This window comes from Loxodonta africana, chromosome 13 (genome assembly GCF_030014295.1).
Source record: "Loxodonta africana isolate mLoxAfr1 chromosome 13, mLoxAfr1.hap2, whole genome shotgun sequence".
NCBI lineage: Eukaryota > Metazoa > Chordata > Mammalia > Proboscidea > Elephantidae > Loxodonta > Loxodonta africana.
The window spans coordinates 37996657-38015477 of NC_087354.1; the positions used below are offsets into that span (position 1 = coordinate 37996657).

An 18821-nucleotide genomic window follows, 5' to 3' on the forward strand; every position below is an offset into this window, starting at 1 on the left:
GCCTTGCCCTCAGAACTATGATATTTGAAACTACTTAAATATTATTATCCAAGTTTGTGCCATCTCTTTAGTTGAATATATATGTTTGTATTCTTGGTTTTTTTTTTTTTTTCAGGGTGATTTGGTTACTTGTGGAGTTTTATCTGGAAACAAAAATTTTGAAGGTCGTCTTTGTGATTGCGTTCGTGCCAATTACCTTGCCTCTCCACCTTTAGTGGTCGCTTATGCCATAGCAGGCACCGTGAACATAGATTTCCAGACCGAGCCTCTAGGTATCTTTTCCTTTATATATGTGTGTTTGTGTGTGTGTCTGTATGCACTTTTTTTCCCCAAAAGTTGTATTTTTTAAATGCTTCTTAGGCCACCCATTCTTTAGAAAACTACTTCAGAAAAACTTACCCTAATGTGTTATTCATTTCTGTTTTTATGTGAAAAATATAAAATGTGCAAGTAATTAGTTCTTCCAGGTGCTTAAGCCTAAAGCACCTGGTTGAATAATTTATGTCTTTGAAAAGTTGGAAACGTTTTGAGGGAGCTTTTTTAATCTTTTTTTTTTTAACTGAATATCATGTTAAAATCTTACCCAGGTACTGACCCTACTGGCAAAAGTATTTACCTTCATGATATTTGGCCTAGTCAAGAAGAAGTCCATCAGGTGGAAGAAGAACATGTGATATTATCCATGTTTAAAGCATTGAAAGGGAAAATAGAGGTAAGAGCCTCGTTTGTTTTTTAAATACTTTAATAAAAGTGTATTATTCCACTATTTTATGCGTCTTGCTTTCTTTATGGAATGAAAATACTGAATTCTAAAAATGTAATTTTGAATACACGGTTTTTAATGAGTAATACGCCCACTCCTCACCAATATGGTTAGGTTCCAAAGATGAAGTCGTGCGAAAATGGAGGATGACCACATTAGATCACAACATAGAGAATGACTACATCATTACCTAACTGTCAAATTATATCATTACATAGTTGCTAAACCACTGAGATTCATGGCCCAGCCACATTGACGTATAACCTTAACCATCACAACCATCATTACTCTTGCTTCGCACCTCGGTGTTTGTTATTGCCAAATGTACATCATTAATGTGCAAAATAGTGAAGTTTTTTACTACTATTGTAAATGTGAAATCTTGGATAATGATATAGTCAACAAGTGAGGAGTAGGTGTAGTCATTTTGTATCTGAGATCTCGGATAACTAGAGAATGGCTTGAATTATTAGAAATTTATTTATGTATTAGAAATGTATAGCGAGCATTTATATTAGGCATCCTGAAGGTGGGCACATTTCATAGAAACTGTGCTTGTTTGTTACTCCCATTCAGATGGTTCAAAATTCAAAAGAAATGGCAGTATAAGCAATGAAACCTCCCTTCCACCTATTTCCTAGCCATTCACTTCATACCTCCTTAGATGTAAGTTTCTCATGCGTCTTCCCAGAGGTGTTTTATAAACATAAAAGCATATACACACATACTTTGAAGAGAAGAGAATATAAATATGAGGGTAGAAAAAGTATGTATTCATATAACAGGTATTTACCAAGCTGCTACTATGTGCCAGGCACTATCCTAGATACTTGGGATACATCAGTGAACAAAACACAAAATCTTCATGTGGAGAGGCTGTGAACTATAAACAATAATTACGTAAATTATATAGTATACTGAAAAGTGATGAGTGCTGTAGACCAAGGTAAGGAGAACCAAGAGTGCAAATTTGGAGAGCAGATTGTAGTTTTATATAGGTAGGTGAGGGTGGACCTCACTGAAAAGGTGACATTTGAGCAAAGTTTTGAAGGAGGTGAATGAGTTAGCCATATATCTGGATAAACATCAGAGCTTCCAGGAAGGAGGGAATAATCAGTGTAAAGGCCTTAAAGAGGAAACGTCATCAAGACCAATGTGGCTAGAGCATTCTCTTAAGTAATTTTATCACAGTGATGGAAATTTAAAATAACATTTGTCTTTCCTTTACAAATGTGGTGTGCTGTCCAAGCACATATATTTTTTGTGGTGGTAGGAAATCATGTCAGAAAATGGAGATCCAGAATTTTAGGCCATTATGTAAGAACTTAGTCTTTTACCTTAAGTGAGATGGGAAGCCATTTGGAGGATTTTGAGCAGAGTAGTGTCATCACCTACTTAAAAAGATTGCTCTGTCTGTGTACTGTAAACAGATTATGGGAAGAGAGTTGGGTAGGAGGGTAGGGTCAGGAAGACCAATTTCAGTAGTCCAAGGTAGAAAATATTGATGGCATGGACCGTTGGGATAGCAGTGGAAGTGGTGAGATTTTGGATAATAGTTTGAAAACAGGACCGATAGGCAGTGATGTAGGACAAATATATTGAAAAAAGCAGAGGTACTTAAAATAAGATAAATCGTTTCCTTACTTCCAGTGAGGTATTAGCATTCTTAATCATATTTCTTAATTAAACACTGGCTTTTAGATCCAAAGAATTGTTAATCTAAATCACACCAGTTGCCCTCCCAGCACGAGTGTCTCTCTCGTTGAGATCAAGAGTTTTTCTCCATGCTGATATTCCTAAAGATTCACATTGTGCCCCGCAACATGCTTAATCTCTGTTCAGCAACGTGTCTGGATCTTTCTAAATTATTTGGCTTTTTTTGGACTCTGTAAAGTCCTTATGTTCAGCTTATATTGAAACTTAAGTCTTAGGGTATTCCTGAAGAGTTGATGTGCTGTAAGCTGGGTGAAGCAAATCTTTATTCATTCTGTCCAAAAATGTCTTACGATAGATTGCACTATCTTAGCGTTCGTTCCAAATGGATGTCTTTTTTTTTTTTCCCCATTCTAACCTAGTTCTCTTATTCCCTTGATCATTTTCGTAAGCCTCTTTTTCTGACTCCATTTTATCTTTCATTTGGCTCATCAATCAAAACCGTATTCACAGAAGGGAAATAAACGGTGGAATTCCTTAGAAGCACCGGATTCAGTTTTGTTTCCGTGGGATTTAAAGTCCACTTACATTAGATGTCCTTCATTTTTTGATAAACTTGTAAGTACTGCTTTACTATTTGACCTTTTAAAGATTGTTATGAACTTCCAGAAAAAGCTTTGTGAAGAAATGCCTTGAACTTTCACCTTATAGACCAAAGAGCCAGTTGCACTTCAGCCTGTTGAAAATGCCCACGTCTTATTATATTTGGGAGATTGTGTCACAACAGATCATATATCACCTGCTGGAAGCATTGCCAGGAGTAGTGCTGCTGCTAAGTATTTGACCAACAGAGGGTATGTACGTGGTTTCAGCGTGTTTTTAAGGATATTTCTTTCGCACTGATTAAGAAGCTTCTACTGGTCATGTAAAATGATACTATGGGGATACAGTCAGCACAACCTGGATATAGGAACCTATGAGACAGATGACCAGTTTCTTCACGTGAAGTACAAAGGGGAAAAAAAGAAGGAGAAGGAACATGTAAATTAAAAAGAAACATGAGATACATCAGCCAAATGAAGTTATCGAACCTAATATGAATTGTGAATTGAGTAAACCAACTGTAAAAATGGAAAATCAGGGGAATTTTAATGTTTACCATTTGATACTAAGAAATTATTGTCTCCCTTTTTTTAAATTTATTTTTTATTTCACTATATAGTTAAGGTGATAAAATACCTGAGTTTTGCTTCAGAATATCTAATAGGTGGTGAAACGAGAGTTCATGAGTTGATATTACAGGTGGGTTATTGACACGGGCATTTGCTGTTTTCCCTGCTTTTGTATATGCTGAAAATTTTTCGTAATAAAAACCCATTTTTGAGCAAGTTTTACAACTCAACGTGTGGTTATTTTCCATCTAGAATGAAACTGGCTTTCCTAACTTTCTTGTAGCCTTACCCCTCGTGAATTCAACTCTTACGGAGCCCGAAGAGGTAATGACGCTGTGATGACAAGAGGCACTTTTGCAAATATCAAGCTTTTTAATAAGTTTATTGGAAAACCAGCCCCTAAAACAATTCATTTTCCATCAGGACAGACGGTAAGGATAAAGACAAAAATACTTAGGCAATCGCTAACTGGATCAAAATTTGTATTAAAAGATTTTTGTGTTTGTTTTAATCCACAGCTAGATGTTTTTGAGGCTGCAGAGCTGTACCAGAAAGAAGGTATCCCACTGATTATTTTAGCAGGAAAGAAATATGGATCAGGAAATTCAAGAGACTGGGCTGCCAAAGGACCCTATTTGCTGGTATTAATTCTTAAAATTTATCTCCTTAGACGCAGAGAATTTTAACTCTTCCCTTTTGTCGATAACATCCTGTCAAAGTTTGTTTAGCTTACTTGGATTTTTTTATGCTTATTCGAGTCTCATATTTGTGGGTTTTTTTTTTTTTTTTTTTTTAGTAATCTTATATTTTATACCCATCTAATGGTGGTGCTATAGTTAAAGCACTCAGCTGCTAACTGAGAGGTTGGCAGTTTGAACCCACCAGCCGCTCCACCTGAGAAAGATGTGGCAGTCTTCCACGTGTAAAGACCCTTGGAAGTCCTATGGGCAGTTCTACTCTGTCCTACAGGGTCACTGTGAGTTGAAATCAACTCGATGACAGTGGCATATATAGTTGCATTTAAATACTCTGATTAAACCTACATTAGTCTTTTTTTATTTGAGGAAGTTGATATAGGAGAAAGAAGAGTCTGTCCTGAACTATTGCTTTGTAATAATTATACCCATTTGTAGTTTTCTTGGCTCCTTTTCAATTAATTTTCTCTGATTCGCTCCATTGGCTTAATAAACAATGGTTGTACGCCTTTTTTTTCAAATGGGGGGATGATGGTGCCTGGCTGTCTACCAGGAGGACATTGCTCCTGAGACTGTGTCTTTGCCGCAGAGCAACTAGACAGTCTGCTGAAGGGGAGTAGTCATGTGACGTGCACTGTATGCCGTTCATACCCACAGATACTTCTCTTTACAGTTGTAGTTGTAAAAGGGCTTGCCAGAACCCAACCTGATGGCCTGTCATATAACTTAATTCTTTTTGAGTCTTTGAACCACCCCCCAAAATATGTGTTCTTAGAAGTTTGAAGGAATAAACTAAAATCTCTCATCTTTCTCAGATAGTAATTATAAATATTGTGGATATCAATTATATATATGTTCCTTTTTTTCCTTGAAATTTATTTTGGTATTTGTCATATATGTGTGTGTGTGTCTATATATATGTGTATATGTATATGGCTTTATTCTTGGCTGACCATTCAATTAAACATTAAAAAACTGATCATAAGCTGTGGGTATGAACTGGGTTTGTCAGTTAGTGGACCTCACTGTTAATAATTGAGTGATAAGCTACCTTTTTTTTTAGAGAACCCCAAATGTCAGTATCTATATTGTCTCTGAAGCCATTTAGTTTCTGCAAAGAAGGAGACTCTGGTCTCCTGCTATGCTGGCAACTTAAATGCCAAGTCAGGAAAAGATAATGAGAGTCTTCCCCATTCAGGATACAGACTTAGATTAATCCCCCATTTTAAATCATTTTCTCATCCCAGTCTTTCCCGGGGCCTGTGTCCCTCAGTCTAGAACATGCATTCTCAAAGGCAGTGATAGAACGCCCAAGAGTGAAAGTTGGCTGAGTCGCTTAAAAAAAAAAATCCTATTCTTAATATGTGTAAAGCATAAAACCCCAAAACCAAACCCACTGCCGTTGAGTTGATTCTGACTCATAGCGGCCCTATAGGACAGAGTAGAACTGCCCGATAGAGTTTTCTAAGGAGCACCTGGCGGATTCAAACTGCCGACCTTTTGGTTAGCAGCCGTAGCATTTACCCACTCCGCCACCAAGGTTTCCGTGTAAAGTATAAGTATACATAAAATACATAAACAGACAAGATGTATTTGTGGTATTAAAATTGTGAGGGGCATCACCAAGAAGGAAATGTCTAAACAGGCTCCTTCTAAAAACCAAACCTACTACCATTGAGTCAGTTCCAACTCACAGTAATCCCACAGGGTTTCCAAGGCTGTAAATCCCTACAGAAGTAGACTGCCACATCTTCTCATTTGGAGCTGCTGGTTTTGAACCACCAGCCTTTCGGTAAGCAGGCAGTCACTTTAACCACTGTGCCACCAGGGCTCAAAAAAGGCTCCTTAGAGGGGCTGTAATGTAAAAAGTTTGAGGAACACTGGTCTAGAGCCTTTCTTAATTCATTTTCTCCCAAGAATAAATCTCCCATATTTAGGAGCAGGAGGTCCCTCTGTGGCACAGACGCTTTTGTGCTCTACCACTAACCTAAAGGTTGGCAGTTCGAATCCACACAGCAGTGGTATGGAAGAAAGGTCTGGTGATCTGTTTTCACTAACATTACAGGCAAGAAGACCCTATGAGACAGTTCTGCTGTGTAACACCTGGGTACTTCATGAGTGGAATAGACTCAACCAGCATCGGGTTTGGTTTTTTTATGTTTTTGGTATCCAGGAGTAGCGATTGAACTGGAGATCTTATCTGCTTATTTTTATAGAATTCTAACCAGTACCCCCAATGTTCTAAGAACCTCATACCTCTGAGTCTCAAGCCTTTTCTGGGGTCTGTGTTGCAAATTGACACAGACCTTACTGGTATCATTCTGTAATTTTAATTTACCACTTTGTAACTTCAGCATTGTCCTGGCTAAGTCAGTTACCTATCTCTGTCTTCTAAGTATTTATAGAATTCTCTCATCCTATTCCCTTTGTTCCTATGGGTTTATACCTCCCTTTTTCCTTTATTTTAGTGACATTTCAAGAGGGAGTGCTGATGAGCACAGGTATTAGACCTGCCATGTGTAAACAAATTTCCCAAGCCCTATTTGAGGTCAAAGCAGCACCGCAGTTCATGGAGCTCTTTCTCTGTGGTAGGCACTGGGGCTGTACTTAACCCTGGAGTAGCTGAGGGAAACCAGAATAACTTAGGGAGCTACTTAAAATTACAGAAAAAGAATCTATAAAAGGCTTCTGTTAGTATAATTGATATCAGTAAATTGTATACCTGAAATATGTTGAATTAACAAATGTGTTATATATTTTTTTATAACAATTTTTAAAAATGAAAACAAAAATTTGAAGAAGGTGTCTGTAAGTACTTTGATGCAACATTGACCTTCAATATGGGGTGTTAGGTTAAAAGTGATTTAACCTGAAAGTGTTTAACTTTTTGGCAGAAAGGCCAGAAGTTTTTTTTTTTCCCCCTTTAAAATGTTTAATAAAGCAGTCTTCATAGATGATTGGAGGAAATAAAATGCATGTTTGTTACAGGGTGTGAAAGCTGTTCTGGCTGAAAGTTATGAAAAAATTCACAAAGATCATTTGATTGGAATTGGCATAGCTCCACTTCAGTTCCTTCCGGGAGAAAATGCAGATTCCTTGGGCCTTTCTGGCAGAGAAACATTTTCTTTAACATTTCCCAAAGAACTGTCTCCTGGAATTACATTAAATATAAAGGTATTTCTGAAATTCTCAAATACATGATTGTGTACTGTGGACTCAAATATATGGTTGTAAATTGAATCAGAAATAATTATTGTAAATTGCATACTAATATCAACTAATGAACATAAGTTACAGTTTAAGATGACTTTGTTGTTTCCTGCGTACTTAAACCTGTGTTAATACAGTGATTTTCTCTGAGGAAAAGTGGAAAGAACTAAATGTTTAGTTCAGAAAAAAGACCAATGGAGAGAGCTGTGAAATCCAAGAGGTTATAAACCCTGGAAGTTAAGGAAAAACAGATTGATTTGGTATAAGTTGTCACACAATGGCATATATTGTCTTGCAAAATAATGCACACACACCCCCATTATTTTTAGTGGTCAATTAAAGGTTTATCAGAGATAATCCCTTCACAAAAGGAATCAATTTCTTCAGTAGAAAAAGAAAAAAATTCCATGCTCCTTTGTGTACAGTATAATGAGCCTGGTTGTATGCCAGTTAAACTGTCTCAAGGATGTGTTTATTAATTCTGTAGCTATGTGATTGGAAAAACTTGGTCTTTTCCTTTGTAGAAAGGTTTAGCATTCACACATACACATACATTCAGGCACACACATACATGCAGGTTGTTCTTAATTTCCCTAGCAAAGCTGTTTATAAGTCCATCTTGATTCTCTCCAGGCATTTTTCAGTGCCACGAGTTTACCCTACCTCCCTTGTGCTTTTCATTTCAGCAGCCATCTCCAGTAAATCCTGAGGGTGTCTCTCTTAAACAGTGCACATAAAATTACCCCAGAATTTATTGTTAAATAAGAAAGAAAAAAGTTCCCTGCATAATGTGCCTAAATCTAGTGATAGAATCAAAGAATTTTAGATTAGATCTGAATGAGATCTTTTAAATCATTTGGTCCAACCACCTTGTTCTATAGATAAGTAAATCAGAGAAGAGGGTTACCTAAGGTACATAGCAAGTTAGTAACAGAGACTTGAACCACCTATCTCTTGGTATTTGAAGTCAGTGTTTTTTATTCCATATCATGCTGCTCCCATCAGGTAGGGTTTGTCAAGCACCCATATATGGCACTAGAATTTCACCTAGGTAAACCAATATCATCCCTATTTAAAATTACTAGTCATGATCAATTTTAATTACACTTTCTAAGTGGTGAAACTGATTGCTGGCAATATGCTGAATGCTGTGGGATTTACCGATTTAGATGGGTGTCTTGTCGGGGTTAGGAAGTTGTCCTTGGAGAGGAATTGAAAAACAAGACGTCGTACAAATCAATTGGGAGGAGTTTAGTGTAGGTATTCATATCTGTATGACAAGAGATATGGGTGCATTGAATGCAGTGTAAGGAGCGATAAGGTATCATATGTTGGTTAAGTTTGGAAAAATTGAAGCACTGGGGAGTTCCTGACTTAGGACCCCAGAGGGCCAAATGACCATGTCCTTTTGAAAGCTTAACTTCCAATTACATGTGTCAACTTTCTCTTGTTTCCAGCCCTTCCAGTTCTGATGTAATTTTAAGTTAGGTATATACACTATTCTAAAGAAAAGGCAAAGTTGAGCATTCTGGGTTGGGGTGGTAGACTTTACAACTAGGAAGAATAAGAGTAGCAGGTATTATGTGCAGTGAACATTTCATGTAATGTGAATGTGAGTAGTGAAGTATAAGTTCTCTAATAAATAAAAATATAAGCCTTATGATTTATTTTCTAGGTTGTATAATACTTGTCATGTAGAATATCTGTTTTCCTACTTAGCAACTTAGCAATGAAGTGCTAGGTCAGTTATCTCAGGTGGTTTTTTGTTGTTTTGTTTTGTTTTCCCCTAAGTGAAAGGGTTTCAGGCATTTAGAATTTATGTGAAATTAAGACCAGGAAAACAGACAGTATCTGGCAAGTATAGTCATTGAGTATGAAGACAAATGGTCCTGCCACTAAGTAAATAAGTAACTTTGAAGATTTTACCGCTGATATGAGGTGTTTTTGTTTGTTTAAAGACAAGCACTGGAAAAGTGTTCAGCGCAATTGCTTCCTTTGAAAACGATGTGGAAATAACGTTATACAAACATGGAGGATTATTAAACTTTGTGGCACGAAAATTCTCATAGTATCTACTCACCGTGGAGACCTTTCGTAACTGATAAGTGCAAAGGTGTTTGTGCTGGACCCAGGCGTCCTTACCATGGAGCTGCAGACAGTCTCAGTATGCCCACTTATCCATGGATGTAAATGATTGTGAATCAACGTAGTGACTGAAATGAAATCTTCTTGATTTTAAATAATAAACGAATGGTGCTATTAACATTGCTAAAATCAATGTGTGAAGTGTGTTGTGGAAGAGACCTGTAAGTATTGTGGGGGGGGGATATTTTATCAGGCCATTTTGTAAATAAAGGCAGAATTTGAACTTGCTGTTGAAGATTCTTACATGAGTAACTTTGCTGAAGTTGTTTGTTTAGTTTTGCACCTATAAAACTGTGTACTACTGTTTGTTGGTTTAAGAGTTGCAGATTGAAATACAAAAAGTCAGATTAGACTCTAAAATTGTAGAAGTTGGAAACTGATTTATAAATGGACTTTCTGGATATATTTCTTTTCAGAATTGAGCTGGCCTTCTTAGTTTGTAATATAAACCAGGGATATAACCTACCCCAGATCACAATCATTCATCCAGTCCAGTCAAGGTTTCCTCCGCATCTGAAGATGGACCATTACAGAATACCACTGATCGTGTGGCATCGATGTACTAACAGTGGAAATACATATTGCATATATTACAGCCCTTGATTTTTCGGTAATTTGTTATTGTGACCCTCTGGCAAGCCTCAGATGGCACTATATTACTTGGATTAGATTATTTTGCTCACTTTATGGGATGCTGTAACTTCTTATGGCATATTTTAGGTATCATTAACCAAAATTCCACACTAGTTTTACAGTTGCTAACGAGAACTTTAAACTCTAGAATGATTTCATCTAGACTTTTAAATTATCCACTCTGTATGATTGCTCAGCCCTAAGCATTTTTAGGTTTTTATGATTTCTTAATTATTGAAGTTGATTTCCTGTCATTTTGAGTCATCATTTTACCTGGGATGTATGAGTCTTTTAATCATGTTATAACCAAAGCTGACCATCAGGATAAAACACTTAAGTTGTTGCTGTTTGAGTACCGTATTTTCTTAATATGCATGTCAGTTCACCACATTGAATGTTCTGTCAACAAGAAGTTTGTCAACTCCTAAGAAAAAGGTTGGATAATTAATTCAGAAGGCTCTATACCTTCTTTTAATTAAGAAATTGAACTTAGCAGGCAAAAGGTTAATTGTAGTGATTTGTTTTTCACATGCAGTTATCTGCATGACCTAGTTACTGCAATTGAGAATTTGCTCACATCGCACAGAGTAAAGAAGTATTTCTTTTAAGCTAAAACCACCAAACCAGTGGGTAAAGACCACTGAGAACTTTGCACATTATCAATTATACAATCTTTTCAAAATACTTTCCAAATATGTGTTCAGACAATAAGATGGACTACAGTTTGACAAAACTACTTCCCCTCTTTTTAAAAATTTTTGTAAATATTTTCTTTGGTACCTTCAAATCATATTGTGTTCTTTTCATTTTGTTATGCTACTGTGTATCTTTCAGTGCAGGTGTTTTTTACTTACATGAAAACATGAATTAGAGATGGAGAATTTACAAGTTATATGTTAAAATACCTATTAAGTACATTGAAGAAATGCTAATTCCAGATTGTGTTGGGGGGAAAAATCTATTATTTTGAAACCATACCGTATATTAGCAGAGGCACGAGCATTATCATAAACAGACAATCCAGGAGATGAAGCTGATGAAAATAGGTAGCTGTGGATTAAGTATTTACATTTCCAGTCTACCTAGTCCAGTCGCTGTCATTAGCAACTCTTGTATTTCAGGAACAAAATCAAGGTTCTCTTAATCTTCTATACAATGAAATGAAAGTTTAATAAGCATGGTTCTCAATTTGGGGAAGAGTCATGGTTGTATGTCCCAGTGTGTACATTAGAATTCTGCTTCTAGCCAAATGCTGTGTTTGCAAAAACGTAGCATATGTTGGTCTGTATTTTACTTACCTCCTTTGTTGACTATAGCAGAGTAATTTTGTGTTACAAAATAATCAAAAATATTGTTTAAAAATCACAAATATTGTTGAAAGGAAGTATAAGAGGCACATTAAGAGAAGCAAATCGGTGTTGGGGACTTAAAGTACAATTTCAAAAGTCATTATCAACGGCATGTTTTTCTTTTTTCTTTTAAAAAGCATTGTGCTACATACCATGCCAAATTTCATGCCCTTGAATTTTGCTATTCCTATAAAATGAAATCTGAAAGTGTCATCCAGCCACTGAGTTGCTACAATTATACCTAAAATATTTCCAAGATGACAGTTGTCATTATCTCCTGTTTTATTATACCCAAGCTCACGCTAGAATGAGACATATCAGAGTCCCTTTAGCTAGATAGCTCGGTTTTTCACTGGTAAGCAAACTGCAGTGGAATTAAAGTAAAGCAAGGACCTAAATCAGAGTCTTCGTTGTTTGCATATATGGTAATGGTGTTGTGCATTCTCGGTGATGAGTGATAGAATAAGGAGAAATTATTTGACTGGCATTTTGCTGTGACTGAACTAAAAGACACTTTCCTTTTGCTTTTAGGTTTAGGATAAGGTACTAAGGTACTGGATGTTGACCCTATCTTAGTTTGATTTGGAGTAACAGAGAGGGGAATGGAATGAACTTTTCAATTTTTTTTTTCCCTAAAGTATGATAGTACCAATATTTCTATCAGTTTCACACATAATATGTGGCTGTGAAACCATATTTCTCACTTAAGTAACTACAAATCATTGTTTATTATTTAAAGCCAACAAAACAGTGTAACAGTTTTAAGTTCAATAATGTTAAGTATTGTATAGAAATATATTGGAGGCAGAGTTCAGTTGATGACAATTGTGTATGTTACTGATGCTGTAAATTATTTTTAATAAATAAAATTGTATTATCACATATTGATTCTTGGTATAAAATATTTTGTGGTAATTGAAAATAAAACACCATAACTTAAAAAAGAAATGAGATGCCATCTAGAAATTTCTCTTCAAACATGTTACCTAAATGTTCATATGTTAATTATTCCCAATATCTCCTGCCAAAATGTGGGTCATGTTCATTCTTGTCTCTGTATATCAGCAGTTCCATTCTAGTCCAGGGTCAGTAAGAATGAAATCCAAGGCAAATGTTCAAATAGGAATAGCCTTGAGGAAATAATCAGTTAAAAAAAAAAAAAAAAAAAACCTCAATTCAGAGGTTTTAGATTGATGGAATCATATTTCAGAGTTTTAAAGACTAAGGATCCCTTCTAAAATAACATCTCCTAATTGGGCAGGCTTGCTTGAACATTGAGGAGATGAAGACTAAAGTTTTGTTGGTTGAAAAGTCTATTTTGAATGGAAATCTGTCTCCTCTCAGCTTCTGCCCACTGATTCTGGCTCTCCCTAATCTATGCCTCTTCGAACACTTTTTGTACCACTAAGCACTGAATGGAAACCCTGGTGGCATAAAGTAGAGCTACAGCTGCTAACCAAAAGGTCAGGAGTTCAAATCCACCAGGCGCTCCTTAGAAACCCTATGGGGCAGTTCTACTCTGTCCTGTAGGGTCGCTATGAGTAGGAATGAACTTGCTGGCAGTGGGTTAAGAACTAAATACATATTTAATGAATAAATGGACCTTCCACAAGTTGTACTGCATATACCGTCCCTATTATATGCATCTTTTATTATGGAGGTAATTTGTGTTAAAGTGAACATTTAGGACAGAATTGGAGGTCTTATGTTATCTGTGAGTTGAGTATTACAGGAGGAAATGGCCTTTTCTTGATGCAGGATGAAGGGGCTTTGTATTCGTGAACCTTGATGCTTTAGAACCAGCTGATGACACCACCTCCTCCGTCCACTGGCTGTTCTCTAGTGAACCCATGAAGTTAAGTCTTTCTGGGTTAACCTGTACCCTGAAGTAATGTTTTGTAAATATGGTCACCAGCCCACTGATAAAAGAAAATACGGGCCCTCTCTCCTACTCTTAAATAGTAATATAAATGAATGATTATAAAATTGTGCGTTCATTCTGCTAAGTTCGTCTGCATCACAAAGACTAGTACCAACACATGTGCATACTGATAGTTTGAATATCCAGAGTTTTTGAGGAAAGGGAGGCCTCTCAAGGTGACACTTAAGCAGAGACCTGAATGATATGAGAAAACCATGTAAAGGTGGGTGGGAAAAACTTTCTAGGCAGAGAAAAACAAGTGCAAAGGTCTTGAGACAGGAATGACCTTCCTGTATTCAAGGAATGACAAGAACACCAGTGCAGCTGGAGCAGAATGAGTGACAGGGAAGGTGACGGGAGTACAACCAGATTGCTTAAGGCCTCAAGGCCACAGTGTGGACTTCAATTTTAAAGAGTAATGGAAAGCCAAAGGTGGGGGTTAAGCAGATAAGTGATGTGATTCAGTGGGTGTGGGAGGGTGGGTGGAGCAAAAAAAAAAAATTTGTTTAAGCAGGGAAATCATGTTTGCAATAACATAAGTACAGTGCCAAAGTATTACATAACCTGAGAAATGCTGGCAGCTTGTACTAGGCTGATAGCACCTGTAGAGCAAGGTGGTTGCTCTATAAAAAATGTAGAATATATTTTAAATTAGTTGAGTATCCAAATTGGGAAGGAAGAAATAAAATTATTTAGATGGAATGATCCTATACATAGAAAGTTCCAGAGACTCCACAAGAAAGTTACTGGAACTAATAGAAGGATTCGGCAAAGAGACAGGGTACAAGATCAACACACAAAAATCAGTTGGGTTCCCCTAGACTAACAAGGAGGACTCTGAAAAGGAAATCGAGAAATCAATACCATTTATAATAGCCGTTAGAAGGATAAAAATACCTAGGAATAAACCTAACCAGGGATGTAAAAGACAGTAAACACTAAAAAACACTACTGCAAGAAACTAAAAGAGATCTACATAAATGGAAAAATATTCCATGCTCATGGATTGGAAGACTTAACATTGTGAAAATGTCAATACTACCCGAAGCGATCTATAGAGATATGATGCAATCCAAGTCCCAACAACATTGTTTAATGAAATGGAAAAACTAATTTCCAACTTCATATAGAGAGGAAGGAGACCCCGAAGAGCTAAAGCAATACTGAAGAACAAAGTAGGAGGCTTCACACTTCCTGATCTCAAAACTTACTATACAGCTACCGTAATGAAAACAGACTGGTACTGGTTCAATGACCGACACAGACCAGTGGAATAGAATTGAGAACCCAAAAGTAAATCATCCATGTATGGGCAGCTGATCTTCGGCAAAGGGTCAAAGTCAATCCAATGAGGAAGGTACAGTCTAACAAATGGTACTGGCAAAACTCGATATCCATATGCAGAAAAATGAATCAGGATCCATACCTCAAACCATGCACAAAAACTAAAAATAGATCAAAGACCTAAATGTTAAAGTTATAACTATAAAGTTCCTGGAAAATAACATAGTGTCAAAACTAGCAGACCTAATTTTCAGTATAGTCTATCAACCACAATTAAAAATGCATGAATGAGAGAAGATAGATAACTGGGGCCTCTTAAAAATTAAATACTTAAGCTCATCAAAAGACTTTGCCAAGACAGTTAAAAAATAATTTACAGACTGGGAAAAAATCTTTAGCAATGATGTATCTAATCTCTAAAATACAGAGAAAGTTTCAACAAAAATACAATCCAATCAAAAAACAGGCAAAGGACATGAACAAACACTTCACCAACAAACACTAAGGCCCATCAACAGGTGAATGGATAAACAAATTGTGGTACATACATAAAATGGAATACTACACAACTATAAAGAATAATGAGCCCATAAAACAACATGGATGAATCTGCAGGACATTACACTGAGTGAAACAAATCAATTACAAAAAGACAAATACCATATGGTCCCACTATTATAAAAAGTCAAGAATAGATATACAGGCAGAAAGCTAAGTTCTTTGATAGTTACCAGAAATGAGAGGGAAAGGGAGAGAAAATCACTTTCTAGACGCTTGTTACTTTTGGTGACAGGAAAGGCAATCCCAAATAAGGGGGAAGTCAGCACAACTTGACCAAGGTAAATAAAGACACTAATAAGTACACAAGTAAAAGGGACAATTTTGGTAAATGCTATAACATATACAATTTTGTAACAACAGTAAAAACAACCAAAAAATGTGTGTGATTACATAGGTAGATATGGATGCATGTATGTGCATAGAAGGGCATATGGGAGTAAATGCACGAGCATGTATAGGTGTTATCTGTAGATGTGTATATACATGTTTGTGTGTGCTGCATATATATATACCCACGTATATAGCAAACCACATACAGGGCACAGTTATACAGCCTTCTTAGACATATCCAGACAACTGGTGGGATTGGTTTACTGGGCCAAAAGGCTTGGGACCATAATCTGGGGGAACAACTTAGACAATTGGCATAACATAGTTCACAAAGATAATGTTCTACATCTGAGTTTGGTGAGTAGCATCTGGGGTCTTACAAGCTTGTGAGCAAACATCTGAGATACATGTATTGGTCTCTATTTGTATGGAGCAAAAGAGAATGAAGGAAATCAAAGACTCAAAGAAGAAACTAGTCCATGAGACCAGAAGAACCAGATGGTGCCTGGCTACCACTGCCAATCTTTCTAACCAGGAACACAATAGAAGGTCCTGGATAGAATGGGAGAAAAATGTAGAACAAAACTCCAATTCCTAAAAAAAGTCCAGACCTACTGGACGGACAGAGACGAGACAAACCCCCAAGACTGTCGCCGTGAGATACCTTTGAACTGGAAGCTATTTCTGCAGGTCATCTTTCAGCCAAATCATAGATTGACTTATAAAACAATATCACCTGTGAGTAATGTGCTCCCTTAAACAATTAACTATATGAGACCAAATCATCAACCCAAAACCAAACCAAACCAAACCCACTGCCGTCAAGTCGATTCTGGCTCATAGCAACCCTATAGGACCGAGTAGAATTGCCCGATAGTTTCCAAAGAGCGCCTGGCGGATTCGAACTGCCGACCTCTTGGTTAGCAGGCGTAGCACTTAACCACTACGCCATCAGGGTTTCCAAATCATCAACGGTTACCCCCCCAAAAAAGAAAAAGATGAGCCAGCACGGAGAAGAAGGGAAACTAAATCAATGGAAACAGAATCAAGTAGAATGGAAATAATGACAATGCTTACCCATTGTAAAAATTGTAACCAATGGCACAGGACAATTTGTATAAAAAATTGTTAAAGGGAAACCTAATTTGCTGTGTAAGCTTTATTAAAAAAAAAAAAAAGAGCTGACATGATTTTGATAATGGAATCTGAAATATGGGATGAGAGAAAAAGGAAGTTTGATAATACTCCTACATTTTTGGTCTAAAATTCTTTGTGATTGGTGGTCTCTTTTAATGAGATGAGAATGCCTAGGGAAAAAACAGATTTGAGGATGAAAATCAAGAGCTCTATTTTGGACATTGTGGTAAACAGTTTTTCGTTTTAAGCAACCGAAGCTTGACTGCAACTAATTAAGCAGAAAGGATATTGTGTATCATTGCTCATTAGGGAAATGCAAAATTAAAACCACACTGTGGTATCACCACACACTTATCAGAATAGCTAAAATAAAAAGTAGTGACAATGCCAAATGCTGGCAAGGATGTGGAGAAACGAGATTATTTGTTCATTGCTGGTGGGAATATAAAATGGTACAGCCTCTCTGGAAAACAGTTTGGCACTTTCTTAGAAAACTAAAAGGACAGTTACCATATGACCCAGTAATTGCATTCTTGGGCATTTATCTCAGAGAAATGTATATTTATGTTCACATAAAACCTGTACATCTATAAACCCCAATCTGGAAACAATCCAAATGTCTTTCACTGAGTGAATACTTAAACTGTGGTACATCCATACCCTGGAATGCTGTTGTTGTTAGGTGCTATTAAGTTAGTTCCAACTCTCATAGTGACCCTATGTACAACAGAAAGAAACACTGCTCAGTCCTGCACCATCCTCACAATCATTGCTATGTTTGAGCCCATTGTTGCAGCCACTGTGTCAATCCATCTTGTTGAGGGTCTTCCTCTTTTTTGCTGACCCTCTACTTTATCAAGCATGAAGTCCTTCTTCAGGGACTGGCCCCTCCAGATAACATGTCCAAAGTACTTGAGATGAAGTCTCACCATCCCTGCTTCTAAAGAGCATTCTGGCTGCCCTTCTTCCAAGACAGATTTGTTTGTTTTTCTGGCTGTCCATAGAATACTACTCAGCAATAAAAAGGAACAATAAAGCAATGTTTATACTTTTATGTTTTTGCACAACTTATCCACCTATCCCCACTGAAGTAAAACTACTCATATTTCAAGACCCAACTCAAATGTCACCTTCTCTGTGAAGCCTTAGTCTCTGAGGCAGAGGTAGCCACGATTGTGTTGCTGTAGAAAGTTGTTTCACTTCTATCACAGCACTTGTCACCTTGTTTAAATGCCAGACTCCCCCGCTAGATGGTTAATTCCTTGAGAATAGAAATAATAATCTTGTTCCTTTGCATACCCGGCACCTAGTAGCATAGTGCCTGGCACATAGTAGAACCTCAGTAAAGCATTGTGAGGCAGAAAGATGAACCTTGGAGGTTCTCAAAGTCATAGACCTCTTTCTGGAGTGGAAACTAGGACATGCCAAATAAAGTAGTTGTGAACCTAGCAGCTCTGTCTCTTCAATTCCCACCATACCCTCCAGATTCAATCTTGATTACCATTCCCTATTCCCAAAAAAAAATTCCCAAGAGATGTGGAAAAACACAGGATCAATAAATGTGGAGTAGTGAGAGAAGGTAAAGAGAATTCAGGAGCTGCTTGCCTGAGGAAACAGCAGAAGGGCCTAAGGGAGCCAAAAGGAGTCAGACTGATTACAGAAAATTCATTCTAAAGGAATGAGACATCTTGTTATTAACTGTGCCCCCACCCCACCTCCACTCTCACCCTCACTGTAAAAAGACAGCCCTGCAACTTGAAGATTAGAAGTGAAGTAGGTAAGGGAAAAAGAGGCCATTCCTCAAGGTGGTTGGTATAGGTTGGAAAATGTCCACGTCAGTCAATCAGGGTGACTGGCAGAAACTCCAGTGTGCTATATCCTGACAGGGGAAAAAAAGTTGTGCATCAACAAAACCAAAATACATCCAAGTGCAGGCAGGAGTGGATGGGCGTCCAGGACTCTCCTCCA

The 18821-nt window shown here is 37.1% G+C and overlaps 1 protein-coding gene across 1 annotated transcript in view; it reads left to right on the plus strand.

Annotated features, from left to right (window-relative positions):
• Nucleotides 1-12568, plus strand: part of IREB2 (iron responsive element binding protein 2) — a 58907-nt gene extending 46339 nt beyond the window's left edge. Inside the window, exons 15-22 of the mRNA XM_003413839.4 lie at nt 116-272; nt 588-712; nt 2930-3034; nt 3128-3270; nt 3872-4019; nt 4107-4229; nt 7272-7457; nt 9452-12568. Coding sequence (XP_003413887.1) covers nt 116-272; nt 588-712; nt 2930-3034; nt 3128-3270; nt 3872-4019; nt 4107-4229; nt 7272-7457; nt 9452-9562 — 1098 coding nt within the window. The 3' untranslated portion in view covers nt 9563-12568. The remainder of the gene's footprint in view (nt 1-115; nt 273-587; nt 713-2929; nt 3035-3127; nt 3271-3871; nt 4020-4106; nt 4230-7271; nt 7458-9451) is intronic.
• Nucleotides 12569-18821: the final 6253 nt, after the last annotated feature.